This window comes from Onychomys torridus, chromosome 5 (assembly GCF_903995425.1).
Source record: "Onychomys torridus chromosome 5, mOncTor1.1, whole genome shotgun sequence".
Lineage (NCBI taxonomy): Eukaryota > Metazoa > Chordata > Mammalia > Rodentia > Cricetidae > Onychomys > Onychomys torridus.
Genome location: NC_050447.1, coordinates 73399683 through 73417930, shown reverse-complemented (window position 1 = coordinate 73417930; position 18248 = coordinate 73399683). Strand labels below are relative to the sequence as shown.

At 39.6% G+C, this 18248-nt stretch overlaps 1 protein-coding gene across 1 annotated transcript in view; it reads left to right on the top strand.

Annotated features, from left to right (window-relative positions):
• St8sia6 (ST8 alpha-N-acetyl-neuraminide alpha-2,8-sialyltransferase 6) overlaps positions 1-17659 on the top strand; it is a 137886-nt gene extending 120227 nt beyond the window's left edge. The window contains exons 5-8 of the mRNA XM_036188388.1: positions 6456-6600; positions 11314-11426; positions 14050-14142; positions 15487-17659. Coding sequence (XP_036044281.1) covers positions 6456-6600; positions 11314-11426; positions 14050-14142; positions 15487-15955 — 820 coding nt within the window. The 3' untranslated portion in view covers positions 15956-17659. The remainder of the gene's footprint in view (positions 1-6455; positions 6601-11313; positions 11427-14049; positions 14143-15486) is intronic.
• The last annotated feature ends 589 nt before the right edge of the window (positions 17660-18248 follow it).

The window sequence follows — 18248 nt, the reverse complement described above, 5'->3', positions numbered from 1 at the left end:
AAACAAAAACAAACAATAAAATAAAAGGGAAGGAAGCAGCACCTCTGATGGAGAGGAAAAGGCATCTCAGCCATCTTGAAGACGTACATTCTTTGCTCAAAAGTGTATGTGAGGCCGTCTGAGAAACAAAGATAAGTTTTTACATTTTCAGATTCCATCTTTTTAGAGATCAAGGCTATATATGTTCAGCTGGGTTTTCCAGGGCAAAAGTCTGCTGAGAAACTCATGACTGACCTTTCCTGACTTCTGGAAACTCACATGCACCAGATGGAGAGGGCAGCATGCTCTCTTTTCTTTAAATTTTGTGTGGAGGAAGTGGCTGTAGGTGGCACCCAGCAAGAATGTAAGGCACAGGGACAGGGTCACCTTACAATTTTATATGGGCCTTTATACCCTCTCCATGTGAAACCAGAACTCAAGTGTTGCAGTTATATGCAGAGAGTTTGGGGCATTTAATATGCAGAAGCTGTGCAATGGCCTATAAGGTGCATAAGCTTGCAGCAAGGTGAATTGCTGCCAGCATGAGTTTGTGAGTACCTGTTTCCTCATGGTAATGCTTTGAAATATGTCCCCAAAAGAAGATGCTTAATCCAGGAATCATAAGAAGGCAGCATTTCTCCTTGGATTTTTATATGTTCTGCTACACTAGAGAGAATATCATCAGATAGCTTCAGTTGCTCACAATCTATACTTCTTGGTCTTCCCTTCTTCTCCTTCTCTTCTTCCCTTTTCCTCTCAAAGATTTTACTGTGTAGCCCATGCTGGCCTCAAACCTATTATATAACTAGGCTAGGCTTAAACTGTCTAATCTTCTGCTATAGCCTCCTGGGTGCTGGGATTGCAGGGCTAAGTCAGAGTGCTTGGCTCACTTCTGTATCAACTGCAGCATGCTTCCTTGTTGGACTATCTTTGGATTGCCAGCTCCCAAATAATGATATGGAGACTTATTATGAATTATGAAAGCTTGGCCTTAGCTTAGGCTTTTTCTCAACTCGCTCTTATAACTCAAATTAACCCGGTGCTGTTAGTCTACATTCTGCCACATGGCTCAGTTACCTCTCCTCTGTACTGTACATATGACTTGTTTCAAGTCTCGCTGGTGTCCCTACCTTCCTTCTTCCCAGAGTTCTCTCTCTCCTCTGAAGTACTCCTGACCTCTTCCTGCCTAGCTATTGCCCATTCATCTCTTTATTAAACCAATCAGAGGGTGCCTTGGCAAAGACACATGATCACCGTGTACACAAATATTCTGCAACAATCAACTCCAGTTTTCTTAGGTCTAAAATGGGTATAATAATATTGTCTACCACCCTTTCAGCTGTGGGACCTGAGTGGAATAGCATGTGTCTGCAAATGCTCAGTAAAGTACACAGGGCTTGCAGGTGTGTGGCTCACGAATCTTAACATTTACTATAGAAGGCTGTGAAATCTCTCATGGCAGATGGTAAGTAGTGCAGAAGTGATGTTCTATTAAAATCAGCAATAGTCTTTATTTCTTAATGTGTCCCCACTTTTCACAGAAAGGAAAAATCATCAAGCCTATTGTGACACATGGTTGGCTTCAAATCACCCCTGATTAGGACTGACTTTTTTTTTTTTTTTTTTTTTTTTTTTGTGGATGGGAATGGCCTAACTGGTTTTTTTGTTTTAGTTGTTTTGTTTTGTTTGCTTTCTGGTTTTCTTCATGATTACAAGCAGCTTAGTTTAGTGTTACTTCTGGATGCTTCTTTTCTGCATAGACGAGCTGGGATAAAACAAAGGACACTTGGTTATCACTCTCTTGTAGACCATGAGGGGTTTGTAAGTCCTATAAGCCTAAAGGGAGGCATGGAAATGTTATTCTGTTATGTTGATATTTTCTAGGAGAGAATTTTGCATCATTGGATGTTTATACTGGGCTTTTTCTTTGTTTTGTTTTTGTTTTGAAATAAGGCTTCACTATGCAACCCAGGCTGGCTTTGAACTCTCCATTCTCCTGAGTGCTTGGCTTACAGGAATATACCACTAAGTTACCATGCACCATGCATCAAATGATGATCATTTTTATTGTGATTTCCTAAAGAATGTAAGGTCAATGGCTAAACAAATTTGGTATACACATGAAACAGAATACCACTGCAGAAAGGAGAAGAAAAACACACATTGCTGAGTGGAAAGAAATCCTACACAAGAGCACATACAGAGTTTGTATTCTATAATAGCAAAACCAGTCGAAAATGAAAAATTACCACAGAAGGGGTTGCTGCTTGTCTTAGAGTTTTATTACTGTGAAAAGACACAATGACCACAGCAACTCTTATAAAGGAAAACATTTAATTGAAGCTGGCTTACAGGCTCAGAGGTTTAGTCCATTATCATCATGGCGGGAAGCATGGAGACATGCAGGCAGACATGTGCTGGAGAAGGAGCTGAGAGTCCTACATCTCGATCCACAGGCTACAGGAGGTGTTTGTGTGCTACAGTGGGTAAGCTTGAGCATAGGAGACCTCAAAGCCCACCTCCACAGGGACACACTTCCTCCAACAAGGCCATAGCTACTCCAAAGGCCACACTTCCTAATAGTGCCACTCCCTATGGGCCAAGCTTCAAACACGTGAGTCTATGGTGGCCATTCCTATTCAAACCACCACATGGCTGGGGATGGAAGGTGTTGAAAGTTGAATCATCATGAGATCTGCAGTTTAGATTGATAGAAACATCCATAACAGTCAAAATGGACAGACAGAGATACAGTAGTGTATGTTTAGTAAAGAGTTAATTATACACTCTAGCTGGTGGGTACTCATTTTTCAACTTCCAACTTTCCTGTAAGTTTAAAAATGTTATTAATAATACACTTAAATAGTATAATTCCAGAAATACCTATTAATATTAAAAAATCATTAATGGGAACTCTGGCTAGCATATGTGGTTTTGTAGTAGTATTCTTGTAAGCACTGAATTCTTTAATAAGCTACTTGTCAAAAGTAAATGAGAATTTATTATATTGCCGCTTCTTAGGATACTGGATTAGGGAGATATTTAAAGTGATAAGTACATATGAAGTTTTGAGTTTGCAGAGTGACAAAGGAATTAAAAACGACTTAGTATTTTTATTTCTTTTGTTTTCATTGTCTTGTTTGGTTTGGTTATCTCTGTGAACTATCTTCTAGAAATGTTAGATCCTAAGGGACAGAAAATAATAAGCAGCTAACAGAAATCAACTAAGAAGAGTATAGCATTTTTATGAAGCAGGTTACCTGATGAGTGTTGTAGAAAAGCCTTGACTGCCGGGCGGTGGTGGCGCACGCCTTTAATCCCAGCTCTCAGGAGGCAGAGGTAGTTGGATCTCTGTGAGTTCCAGGCCAGCCTGGCCTACAAAGTGAGTTCCAGGACAGGCTCCAAAGCTACACAGAGAAACCTTGTCTCGAAAAACCAAAAGAAAGAAAAAAAAAAAAGAAGAAGAAGAAGAAAAGAAAAGCCTTGACCGTGGGTACAAAAGACATTACCTTCACTCTCCATACTTTGAGAATTAGTGGAATTCAGGAGGAGGGAATTTTAATGAGCACAACATATTAGAGAATTGTGTAGGAATGTGTCTAAAAGTGTACCCTTTAGAACCAAGACCCAACAATAAAAATGTAGGACTGGAAGAGACCAGTTATAAGGACTCTTACCACAGCCAGGTCCCACTGAAGAGACGTTGCCTTTTCTACAGTGTGTGGTTCCGACTGCATACATATTTCATAAGTAATATGGAAAAAGGACAAGTTTCAAGAGTGATGAGATGATGGAAATAATGAAAAATGGGTACTATTTGGGAAATACAGAAGGAAGAAGAAATCCTGCAGACACTCACAAGGTTGAAAGGTTAAGAAAATGAACAGAGAAAACAGACCTCAGCAAGGAGATAGCTTAGTTGTGTAAATAGAAGTTTCTCCCAACTTTAAGGTTAATTATTCCTGGAATAATTATTAAGAAATGCTTTGACATCTACATCCCTGAAGAATTGCGTAAACAACATATAAGTTATGAAATTTTGCCACTGGGCTGTGTTATAATAACCAGGACTTCTAAATTGGATAGTAATTGACATCTTTCTGGGATTTCTATTAGCCATGGCTACCTTGAATTTGTTCCAATCAGAAATCACTGTACTTATTGATTGTTCTCAAACAAATGGTTATACATTATTGCTTAGGTGACTGTAATGCTACTCAACTTAGTTTTTATATTCTTATAATTATTCCAAAGCAGTTGTTAAATTCTACTTTCATTTCTTGCATTGTTTCCATTATCTCACCCAACTGTGTTTTCTTGATCTTCATTAAGGCCTTTATACATATCCACTCTAAAGTCCTTGAACATACTTATAATTGTTATTTTGAAGTACTTACGTTTTAGCTAAGTTGCTTTTCTCAGGGCCTATTACGATAGGCCTCATGGTCCCCTAGATTCTCCCTGCAGCCCCTTTCAGCCATTCTTCCTAGACCACCATCCTCCCTTCGTGACTGACTCTCTGCCACCATGCAGGACTGCACTCTACCCTCAGCCACCACACTTAGCTGGTGTGTTTCTGGGGGAGGCATGTTGTCTTGGCCGTTCATCTTTGTGTTTCTGTCCTGGGATCTAGGCATCTGGAGTTGTGGCATATCTTGATGTAAATATCTGGTTTCACCTTGATGGGTGGGTATTCTGCTCTCAGTCCCAGCCAAGGGTGGCTGCTGTAGAACCTTGTTAGACAGTGATTCTGCAGGTTGGTGGGGAAGTCACAAAGGAATGGAGATGGGCTAGAAGAAAGGGCTGAAAGGGTCTGTGGGAAAGAACTAGGAGGGCCCTGAGTCCTCACCACAAGGTCAAGTCCCAAGGGACAGAGCTGGGTTGGGAGGAGCTCAGGCAGGCCTATTATAAAACAATGGTATAATATTTTCCACTGTTATCCTTGAGAGATCCATTTCAGATCCCACCCAGCCTGTGCCTGTCTGAAACCCCAGATAGTGCTACATATAATTGTGTACCTACGTGAATAATATATATGTATGTTATGTGTGTATGTATAATATATGAATAATAGATATGTATATAAAGAATATATAATATAGTATTATATATGTAATATATATCATATATGTACATACACATGGAATATATGGTATATACACAATACTTATTGAATATACATAATATATATGTATGTATAGACACATTGTTTATACATATTACATATGTACAGAGTATTGTACACATATATGTTTAGTTTATAAGTTAGACACAGTTAAAGATTAACAATAGTAACTCGTGATAAAATACAGTTAAGAATGAGGCTAGACAATTGTTATCATAAGGGCATCATCCTGCAGCCACTGGGAGCAGATGCAGAGACCCACAGCCTAACACTAGGTGGAGTCAGAAGAACCTGGAAGAAGAGGGGAGGAAGGATTTTAGGGACCGGAGGAATTGAGGGCACCATGAGAACACAGGCCACAGACTCAACTAAGCAGGGCTTATAGGGGCTCACAGAAACTAAAGCAACAATTACGGAGCCCGTCTGGGTCTGAGCTAGGGCCTCTACATATACCTTATGGTTGTATAGTGTGGTGTTCTTGTGGGGCTCCCAACAATGGGAATGGGGGTGTCTCTGACTCTTTTGCCTGTGCTTAGGACTCTTACTGGCTTGCCCACAGCCAGCTGTGATATGAGGGTTTGTGCCTCCTGGTCTTACTGTAACTTGTTAGGCTGTGTTCAGTTGGTATCCCTGGGAGGCCTGCTCTTTTTTTTTTTTTTTTTTTTTTTTAAGGGAAACAGAGGAGGAGTTGATCTGAGGGGAGCTGGTCCAGTGCGTAAGAGTGCTGGCTGCTCTACCAGAGGACCCAGGTTGGATTCTCAGCACCCACATGGCTACCCACAACCGTCTGTAACTTCAGTTCCAGGGGACCTGATGCCCTCTCCTGGCCTCTGCAAGTACTGTATGCAGACAGTGCCCAAACACACATGCAAATAAAACACCTATATATACCTATATACAAATAAAATGTAAAAACCAAACAAACAAAAAACTGCAACCATAACAATGTTTTGTTCTAAAGTCATATGAAATGGCTTGCCCTCTTGAAATTATCTTGGAGCAGAGTGTCTGTTGGACAGTTGAAACCTCACAAAGCCTGACAGTGGTTAAGGCGACTGCTGGGATGGCTTCTCTTATTTCTCTGTTTCTCTTGGCAATCTCATTGCAAGGAAGTTTTTCATCTTTGCAACTGTTGTGTTCAGAACCGTTACCTCTGTGGAATGGGCTTCTCCCTGAGGGTGTGCACCCCACCCGTCACCATGCCCCCACCCAGGGCTGCTAAGGAGTGATGGCACGTCACTGCCTGCCTTGTCTTCCTTTTGAAACGCAGCGGCCCGAATCCATGTTAGCTGCATCCACTGTCATGGCAGCGTCGTATTCCTCATTTTCCTTCCCTTCTCATTCATTGTAGAGCAAAGCTGGCTTCCTGTTGTGACGCAGTTCAGAGCTTCGTGGTTTCCCAGAATAACACTCCACTGGGGACAAACATGAGCTATGAGGTGGAAAACAAGAAGCAAATCCCCATTGGAGAGAACCTTTTCCACATGTTCCCAGTGGTGAGTAAGGATGGTTGGAGGCTGTAACCTGCAGGAATGAAGAGCAATTTTAAAGCTGCCATATTATGTTATAGCATATGATTCATGTGGAGTGGTGGGCCTGTCACAGAATCCAGTTCTTTTAATTTTTATTTATTTATTTATTTACTTACTTATTTATTTTGGCTTTTTGAGACACAGTTTCTCTGTGTAGTTTTGGTGCCTGTCCTGGAGCTTGTTCTGTAACTGGGCTGGCCTCAAACTCACAGAGATCCGCCTGACTCTGCCTCTCGAGTGCTGGGATTAAAGGCCTGTGCCACTGCCTCCTGGCCAGTTCTTTTAATTTTATATTTTATCTCCTTGAGAATGAACCCTGGACTTTGCCCATGCTTGGCAAGGACTCTACCACTGAGCTATACCCCCAGCCCCTATGGAAGCAATTCTGAATGCAGGGTGACTCCCTAAGAGGAATGTTTATATCATGAATGACAAGTTCTTTCAGCCCTCCTCCCAATCCCCTTCCCCGACTCTTCAGTGAATGAGCTGAGACTCATGAGGTGTTTCAGAGCTTTATTGACTGGAGCTGGGGGGGGGTGACTACCACATTTCCCTGAGGATCAGATTCTTTGGGTTGTCATTTTGGATGGCTAAGGCCATCCTTGTACAAAAGGCTTATGTGGTTTACCTTCATGACATGACAACATAGGAATTCATGGTCAGTTCATGTAATATCCACAAGACAAAGTTTATGGTCTACTGTGGTCACGGCTGTATTCCAAGCTCCTAGAACATTTCCCAGTGCATACATACATTCATTATACGCCTGTAAATAAACATGAGTAAGTGACATGTACTCCACTGCTTGGCACAGTGGGAAGATATGATTTTCATGTAATACAAGTACAGAATTGAGGGAGTTTTTGTCATGAACAACATTTCATTTTTTATAATCATAAATTCACAGGTGTCTTTTTAAAAGTAATACTTAAAAGCAATCAGGACAAATTGATATGATCAGATGGGATCACTGTATCATCTATGCAGCTTGATACCTGTAGACAGGTTTCATAATTAATTCCCCCTTTGTTAGATATTTGACTTCTCAAAACTAGTTTATTGTGGCTCCTGTAAGTTATTTCAATAGTTTTGTGTCACAATTTGTTGAGAATAAATGAGAAATAAATGGAAAGTGATAGACAAAAATGCTGCAAACTTTCTAGATGAAAGGACAGAGAGGTGTCTCATAAAACAGAGACAAATCTGATGTTTTTAAATAATGAACAAAAGAATTCAGTTTGTTGTAAATATGTGTACCTCAAGAAAGTTTATGGCTAGGCAGTGGTGGCACATACCTTTAATCCCAGCACTCGGGAGTCAGAACCAGGTTTATCTCTGTGAGTTCGAGACCAGCCTGGTCTACAGCATGAGATCCAGGACAGGCACCAAAACGACACAGAGAAACCCTGTCTCACAAAAAAAGAAAGTTTACAAAAAAAAAATCTTAGTTAAATTTGGTAGTTTATTCATGTAATTCTTGTACTTGGGAGGTGCACAGTAGGTGCAAGGTTCTGATTTTCATCCCCTAACCACAAAACCAGACCCCCCCCAAAAAAAATCCAAAGCAAAAACAAGATCCTTATAAAAACATTTCTATGATGCAATTGAAACTACCATTAAATGGAATCATGCTAGTAACTAGGTATTTCTATGTTCGTGGGAAGCCTGGGAGAGTTGTGTAAGCAGCATCTCTCCATCCAGGCACATTTTGTAGGTGTTTACTTTGCTTTCTGCCACCCAGTTCAGAGATGCTGCTGTGTATGCCTTTCACACAGCATCCTGAAAAGAAGATGATGAAAGTTGATAATCCTGTATATTAACAACTGAACTCATTTCACATTGCCCTGATTATTTTTGGTTTTAGTTGGCAAACAAAAAATTCTGCTGGGTGACCTAGGTAAAACAAGGTCACCTTGTGTTGTTTCCACTCTCTCCTTCCATGGCTAGGGGTTGGGATGGAGCTGACCTCCCTCCTACCGTCCTTCCCATGGTCCACATGGTCTCTGTGCCCACAGCTGCTAGGACTGCCAGGTGCAGAGCAGCTTGCCATAAAAACCCTTCCATCAAAAAAGTGTGAAGTACTCTCTCTAAATGCTGGTTTATTTTAGGGGATATTGAGGTTTGTAACTTATTTCAGCTCCTACTGAACACCAGCTCCCCAAACATATGGCTGTTTCTTCCCAATTGACAAAGAAACTGGAGAAAACAGTCATTATTTTGAGGACTTAATTTGAGATGTGTTTCCCTTAGTAATCTTTTCTATGATGCCATAAAGAGCATATTTGCATCATTGCATTCTACCCTGTCTATAAAATTCAGAACTTATTGAGAAACCATAGAATAAAAACTCTGGAGCCATCCTGGGCTTGAATTTTGAAGATGAGAAATAGCTTTCACTATCTGGGAAGCATTCATTTAAAAGCCAGACACAATACTGGGCCTTCTGGCTAGGGAAGCATGAACTGCCTCATAAACATGTTAATCCAATGGCTAGTGAGAAACTGTGGGCTGGGTGGTGGCTTGGAGCAGCCTACCTGGGTCGTAGCCTGGTTCTGCCTGTCTAGAGCTGTCTTCAGCTTGTTCCTCTACTTTCCCATCTGTAAATTGCTTACACAGTAGTTGTGTGGGTTAAATCTGCTAGTAAGTTGTGCATGTGGAACAATGCCTCTCATATAATAAACGTAATATGGCAATTAAAATGTAAAGACAAGCTTACAGAAAGCTCTATGTGCTTGTTGGGCCTCTCCCAGATGCAGTATCAGGAGCAAGTGGCTGTGATCGTAGCTCAGGGGTCTGCCAGCACTCTGAGGAGCTCAGAACCACAGCAGTTCTAGGATCTTGCCAGCGGAGCCAGTGTCTTGGCTCTGGGGAGAGGGATGCCTTGGTGTTGTAGCCTTTCCCATACTCTATGGTTTAGATACTAACATCATGGCCAATTTCATGTTCCTGGTGATTTAACTGCCAATTCACAGAACGGCTGAGTGTTGCCCACTAATCTTTTGCAATGTTGAATGAACCAGCTCTTAACACACAAATGGAACTGCACTATGTCTGAGGCACTGGACCAGAAAGTGCTTATAGAAAACATGCTCTGAGCACTGTGTTATTCTAGCTCTGGGGTGAGAGATGAGAGGAAACAAAAAATGAAGAAATGTGTGCTTTGCTCATGAGGATGCACATTCTGATGTGAGGGACAAACAGACCTCCTCACTGTGAGATGTAAGTGCAGGGCCTGGGACACTTTATTACATCAAGGGAAATAGAGCAGCAAGGAAAACATGTACTGTTGAATGACAAGGTTTGATTTTACATGTGGAGGATATGGGGGAAATGAGCAGTGTTTTAGGGTAAACAAAATGGGTGAGTCCTGGGAGGAAATGAAAAAATTCCATTCTAGAGGATCCCCAAAGCACCCTGGTGGCCATCTGTAGGATTGGCCAGCATAAATCCAATCACTTCACTGAGCCTGCATGTCTAAGGATTAGTGAAGCAAAGAAAGTTTTGATGAATTTTCTTTAATTCTACACATCAAAATAAAAGATTTGATGCTATTTCCTAACTTCTTTGTTTTCTCTCTTTTTAATTCTGAACTGTTGGAAAGATACAATAATGTGATTTTCCCAGTTTTCTTGTAATTATTCTCTGTAGTAAGAGGTATGGCAAATTCATGGTAGGTAGACACCCTAGGCCACCCTCAGCTTCCTAGTGATACTGAAGCCAGCCTGGATTACTTGGTAAAATAGCTTCAACAGAAACATTATATTAAGCAGGGTGGTGGTGGCGCACACCTTTAATCCCAGCATTCAGGAGGTAGAGGCAGGCAGATCTCTGTGAGTTCAAGGTCAGCCTGGTCTATAGAGCAAGTTCCAGGACAGCCAGGACTGTTATACAGAGAAACTCTGTAGAAACCAATATATATATATATATATATATATATATATATATATATATATATATATATATATATATTAGTTTAATACACAATAATATTATTTTTAAGTCTTATGTCTTATAACATTTTATATAGTGTTTATTCTTCCCAAGAGAAATGAAACAAACTTACATGATGTGTTTTTAAATTATATTCTAATAAGTTGATCATAATGCTATGCATTTATTTAGTTAGTTAGTTAGACTCTGTGTGTATTTATGTGTACTGTATGTGCACACATATCTGAGGGCACTCATACACATAAAAACCAGATGTTGGGTACATTCCTCAATCACTGTCCACCTTATGTTCTGAGACAGGCTCTTAGGGAACTCAGAGCTCACTGTTTCAGTTAGACTTGTTGGCCAGCAGACTGGAGATCCCAGGATGCACCTGCCTCCTGCTAGACTGCAGACATGTCTCTGGATTTGACATGAGAACTGAGGATTTGGACTCAGTTCTTGCTCTCACAGCTGATACTCCTACTTAAGGAGTCATACCTCTCACCCCTGTACTGCTTTTTTAAAGCCCCTCCAAGTCTGTTTCTGTTTCTTTTTCTTTCTCTTTTTTCTTCTGCTAAGCACACATAAAGAGTTAAGTTTCTGGGATCCAGCTGATGATACTTGTGGTTTATTTTTTCTTGAGGGTGCTGGGAATTAGATCTCTCCCCCATAGCCACATTGTAGCCATGGTTCTAATTTTTAAGCAATCATATGTCATGATTGGTTTCTGCTCTCTCCCACTAGACTCAGCCTTTTGTGAACTACCCCTATAACCAGTGTGCAGTGGTTGGCAATGGGGGGATTCTGAACAAGTCTCTCTGTGGAGCAGAAATTGATAAAGCTGACTTCGTTTTTAGGTGAGTCTTGTCAAGATGGTTTCTTCTTGAAAACCAAGGAGTTATTGACTGTTTTAAAGGGAAATGGACACGTGTCAAGTTTTGCTTGTCTTTGGGATTGTATTGCTAGCATCTGTAGGTTACCCAGGTATGCTTTCGTGGAGGTCACCTAACTCATGAGTTCCTCATCTTATTCACACCAGTACCATAAGGATATGTAAGAAGAAACTGTGAAAATGCCATGAAAAGTTTGGGACTGCATGATTTATAAAAGCCTTCAGCCTAGGAATGAGTATCATGGTTCCCTTGGAAAGACTCCCAGGAGGAGCATTTCTCTGTCCTGGAAGATCTTGGTTCTCACAGACCATTGCAAGGGCATTTACTCTTTAGTAACACTAGGAAAGATGCTGATCTAGACATTTTATAGTCATACACAGCACTGCTTTCCAGCTTGAAAATTAATTCATATTGTGCATCTGCTCAATTCTGGACTTGTAAAGGAGTTTTGTCTGAATATAAGGTAGTTTATGAAAACAGACACAAAGTTGGTTTCTGTGTGTGACTCGTGCTAACAATCACTATGCCCAGCTGTAATGTGACTTAAAAGAGGGAACAGCAGATGTCTGCATCCTTACTCTCTGAGAGCATCAATTTTGTACATTGAGACCCTTTGGTTCCCATGAATTTGATGCTACTTGTTGTACATATTAACAACAACTACACATGAAGTTCAAAATAGCTCCTCCCTCCCTTTCTTCTCATGTTGGTAATTTATATTGGAGGTAATTACACAATGGTCGGTCTGATGGTCCAGAAATAACTGAACACTCATTGAATACATGATGGAACAATTTTCACACTTTTAATGTTTCACATTGACACGGCCAGTATTGGAATGGGTTAGCCATTGTTCATATTCTCAGTGTTTGTGTGTGGTGGGGGAGTCGCAATGAAGGCAAATTATGGTTCATGTAATTGGCTTTTTATAGACTTAAAATTCCCCAAACATCTGTGGTGAGTCTTATGCAAAAACATTAATTTTACTTTATAGCAGCCATAGAAAGAACAGTTTAGGCTTAAAGTCTAGGAAAAAGTCTCAGCAGGCATTTGATTGATAACTTTAAGACAAGGCCTGGGTTTCCAGGTTCTACTTTAGTTGACGCTGGGATTTTTCTGAACACACTCTTTTCTGAAGTTGCCCATTCACACTGGAAGCAAAATTAGGGCTACATATGGTTGGTGTCGTTAAAATGTATTTAGGTTTTTTAAGTCTGTACTTACTTTGCCTCTGCTTGCTGGTCACACATATAAGTTGCCCATTTGTTTTCATTTCAAACATTGGTAACTACAAATTAAATGTATAAGGACTAAACATGGCTATAACTATATTATATTGTATGCTATATCTATACTGTTACATCTGTGTATGCATTTTATATAAATGTTTCACATATTATACACCTATGCATATAAAAGGATGCACACACACATGTACATCCTGATGTTTCCCATGAAGTCTCCAGTTACGTTAGAAACCACTTTTAAGCCAGCATGGTAGCTCATGCATGTAATCTCAACAGTTGAGAGACTGAGGCAGAAGGATTTTTGAGAGTCTGAGGCCTACCTGGACTGCAGAGTGAGCTCTAGTCAGCCTGGGCTACAAAGTAAGACCCTATCTCAAACAACAGCAAAATCACTCTGGATTCTTCAAAAGAATGTGTGTCTGTGACTTGTTTCAGGAGGCCAGTGTTAAGGTCATTCTGTGGCCTCCTATCTATAATGAGTACATTTTTCTGATGTATATTTTATATCAAGGTGAGAAGTACATATTTCATTTATTACTGTGTTTCATAGGGCATGGAGCAGAGTCCTGCAGCCTCATCCATATTACAGATGGTGTCAGCTGTACACAGTGCTTTTTGAGACACTCAGCTCCCCCTTTCCATGTTCTCCTTCAAAAAGATGGTCTAATAGAAATTTAAAGCACATTCCCTTTTTTCTGTGATTGGAATATACCAAAATTAATATCTTTCATGGTTTTCCAATGAAAAATTAGTATTCAAGGTTTAGGACAGCAGGATGAAAATTACTACAAATTTCTTTCATTAATAACCTAGTTTGGTGACAGTTATCCACATAGATACAAGAAGATGCTAGTGTTCCTATATAGGCTTTGTTTCTGGGAGATTTTATCAGTGTATTTTCAGTGCCTCAGATTCTTTCAGTCTGTAGTGATCATTGTGAGAATATAATCACCATCAATCAGTTCAGTTGATCTAAGTCACAATTTCAATAAAAAGCCTTGAAATCCTTCAGAAGCATGGCAAGAAATGATTTGCCATATCTGGTTTTAATATTTGAAAATGTCAATGAAAATGTTAAAATCACAGGAAATGTACAATGTTGAAACATCATCTTATAGTCCAGTACTTCTTGATATTTTCCAGTGGCCACCAGGTGGATCTGAAGTTCTCATAACAGCACTGGTTTCCTCTACAATTACAACAGTTATCAGATGTGTGTGCGTGCGTGCGTGCGTGCGTGCGTGCGTGCGTGCGTGCGTGCGTGTGTGTGTGTGTGTGTGTGTGTGTAATCTGCTTTTTATAGGTTGTATTTTGAAAATATTTTTCCTTCCTTATTCCAGGTGCAACCTCCCCCCAATCACAGGGAATGCTAGTAAAGATGTTGGAAGCAAAACGAATCTTGTGACTGTCAATCCCAGCATCATAACACTGAAGTGAGTGCCTGCAGGTTGCCTAACTCCTCAGAACACTGTCTGATCCCTTCACACATTTCTCCCACTGCTGAGGCTGACATGCCGCACAGCTGAGCCAGCTTCTGGGGAAACACACCAAAGACTACATCTGCAAAGTCTGACATCTCATCCAGGCTATGCTTCATCAGAAGAATGACTCAGCTGTATTTCTAGTATCCCAAGCTACATGTTTCTAATCAAAGGAGAATTTACCGCTCCAACTTAAAAACTAGGGAACACGGTTTCTTCCACTTCCTTTCAGAGTCTTCATGTTATGTACACCTTTCCCTTGATACTTGGTGCTTTTTGGCCAAAACTGTTTATGAAAGTTTGGGAGGAAGCCTTCATAGTCGGACGAAGCACTGTTGGCTTTCACTTTCTGTAGTTTGTTATTCAAAGTACTTTCCCGTGGTTCCTGTGATGTAACTGTTACAGAATGTTGATTCGTTCATAAAAATTCCACATATACTTTGCTCAATTTTTTTTTCTGTCAAAAAGAGACTGCTAGCCAGGAGGTGGTGGCACACACCTTTAATCCCAGCACTCAGGAGGCAGAGGCAGGTAGATGTCTGTGATTTGAGGCCAGCCTGGTCTACAGAGTGAGTTTCAGGACAGCCAGGGATACACAGGGAAACCCTGTCTTGAAAAACTAAAAACTAAAACAAAAGCGAGAGAGAGAGGGGGGAGGAAGGAGAGAGAGACTGCTAATAATTAGTAATAGAATAGACTCCTCAAATTGTTCTAGAATTTGAGTGAAAACTAAGCAGTGTAGCTGCCTTCCAAAAGCTAATTGTTAAAAAACTTTACTTGAAAGAGTTCTTCCTGAGGTGTCCTGTGAAGCATAGAGGGTGATAGAGCAAATCAGGAAGGAAATTATAACAGAATATATACATGTATATTTTCAGGCAGGCATACACTCTCTAAACAAAGCTATTTAGTGACTGAATATGTATAATAGATGCATAGCTTATAACTTTTAAATATGTATAGGTCATGGTATTTGGTTATAAGTAAGTTTAAAGGTACTAAAAAGGCAAAGCAACATTAGATAGTGTTGCTGGCTTGTAATATAAAATAATAGAATAAATGTCTATCTACTAATAATCTCTGTGGATCAAGAAAGAGGATTGAAGACCAGGTACTGATATTTACTTGATACTTGATTGATGTTTCTAAGTCAATGGTTTGACTTTTTAATATAATGGATATAAATGGTTGCATTTTTTGACCAGATATATATTCCACATCACATAACCAAAATTATTGCTTTTATTATTATTGTTATTGCATTATGATAATGATGATTATGTTTTTTTAATTTGGCAGATACAAGAACTTGAAGGAGAAGAAAGCAAGGTTTCTGGAGGATATTTCCAACTATGGAGATGCCTTCCTTCTCCTGCCAGCCTTTTCCTACAGGGCCAACACAGGCATCTCTTTAAAAGTCTATGAAACTCTCAAAGAGTCCAAAGTTAGGCAAAAGGTTCTCTTCTTCCATCCCCTGTACCTGAGACGTCTTGCTACCTTCTGGAGAACTAAAGGGGTGACAGCATACCGCCTGTCCTCAGGCCTGATGATTGCAAGTGTCGCTGTGGAGTTGTGTGAGAATGTGAAGCTTTATGGATTCTGGCCTTTCTCTAAGACTATAGAAGAAATACCTGTCAGTCACCACTACTATGACAACAAGTTACCTAAGCGTGGTTTCCACCAGATGCCCAAAGAATATAGCCAGATGCTCCAGCTCCATATGAAAGGGATCCTCAAAGTGCAATTCAGCAAATGTGAAATGCCCTAAAGTTTCTTAATGTGAGAATAGTTTTAATAGGATATGATAGGTGAGTTGTGGTTTTGCCAAACACTAGAGGAGGAAGGCACAGAGAGTGGAGGATTACAAAAGAGCTCCCAAACTTGGCTAGACCAAAGCTCCCCACTAACTTTGCAGCCTCCACTAGCCACTCATTCCACTCTTCAGCTTTCCCTGAAAATGGAGATCATGATACCAGTCTCAGACAAGTGAAATGAGATAATTTTTTAAAGCCTCTTGGCACAGAATTTGAGTTGAGGCAGGGACTTACCGAATGTTTTCTTGTTGCTATTTGTAATAGCCATTTCCACTTTTGCCAGAGAGGTAATGAAGTGAGCCAAAGATCCTTCCTGAAGAGAATGGCTGAATCACAAGGACTCGTTGATTTCTTTCTCACAGCCCTCCCTTGTTAATAATATCTTCCTATTATTTTCTCTCTCCTGAACGAGTACATACAAAAATATATCATTAAACAGGAAAGTGCTGATTATTCAGGAAGAAAAATCTTTTTTACTTGGCAATGTGCCTATCTTTGATTCAGTTCTCTTATGACGTTAGCTGCATTGAGGTGTTGGTTGGATTTGGGGCGTTTTCTTGCCCCTGTTGTCTACATTTTCTTTGCCTTTATCATTTTATACTAACTTCCTGCTTTTCTTCCCATACCCCCGACTCCCGAAAGGATCCACTCAGTGATGTAAGTAGTTACAATACTCACTACTTCACATCTGTTATCTTGTCTGGAAAGTTACTCATCCAATTTTTAAAAATATTGAACAGCTGTTTGATGTCCAGCCCTGGGACCAGGCTCTGTGGGAGGGTATGAAGATATTGCCACTGGCAGAAAAGCAGGTACCTGTCATTAATTGATAAGATCCCAGAATTGTCAATATGACTGTCACAAACACAGTACCGGAAGGACCATAGACAAGAAGAGTTAAGTCTGTTCTAGTAGAATCAACTTAGATGTAACTACTTTAGAGAAGAGATGGTTCCAGAATCAAGACTAGAAAATAGTCAAGTCTTACTTAGCAAACTAAGGGGATTCTAGGTAGAGGGGATGTAACAGGAAGAGAATGCTGTTTCCTTGATTCTGATTATCAAAACAAGTGTGCTCGAAGGCAGAGCAGGGAAGCTGCCCTACAAACTCCATACTGGGGGAGAGTACAGTGGGTGAGGGTGATGGCTTTTGCACACACTGGTCAAGTGGGAGTAATTTAGACCCAGTCGCTTCAAAAGGAAGACTTGGGATGAAAACACTGAACATATTTCTCCAAGGAGAGATGAATGTTTTCATGAAAAATTACATCTGTAAGCATCAGTCTAGAGTAAAATTTGAGTAAACAAATATGAGCATTTTACACTCTTTGTTGATGTCCCAGTGACATCACTTCATGTAAGTCATAACACATTTATTAAGTTATTTGACAATAAATATTCATGTGCGTGCATTCCTGCTTATCCATGGATATTCCCAAGAAATCTAATAGGAGTATAGAAGATGAGGTCCACATGCCAAGATAGCTATAAATTTCATTTTTAATTCTTACCTGAGCCAGGTTGTTGTATATCAAATGTTTTTTGTGAGGAAACACTGTGCCATGAATTCTTCATTCTGATATAACCTTGTATTTGACATTTGTGATGTTATTTCAAGTTCACATTTCTTTTTTTCTTTTATAGCAAATTAATCTTACTAGCTTTTAAATTTATCAAAGATTCATATATAAATATTTTTCAAAAGGTAAAAGGCTTTTTGTTACATAAAATCAAATTTATTTATTATCTTTCTTCTTCTGGTGAATAGATGCTCTTTTATGCTGCTGCTAATGGATTTAATTAGCTTTAAATATCTCCTAGCAACATTGGTCATGTTTCAATCATGCTATTAGCAAAGAAATATTTTTTAAAGTATATCAGAAAACTGTCCTTTTTATAGTTAATAAAATGTTTCTCAAAATATTTTATGGCTAGTAGAAACAAAGTTTTTTGATAGTATTAGAAATACATGATTAAGGAACAAAAGTAGTAGACTATACTGACTTAAATAATTAAAAAAAATGTAGGGATGCTGTAAAATGTTCTGGCAAAAGATGTGTCTGGTCAGGAAGTTCTGAACTTACTTAGTGTTTTCCCATATAAAATACTATTTTAACTCAGGAGATGTTAAATATATATAAAAAATAGCTCTTCAGTGTCACATGTGGATTTCAGAAATTCTCAGGATAACATGAAATTAATGATCTTGATGATAACCCTGTTTCAACAAAAATTCAGTAGAAAAAAA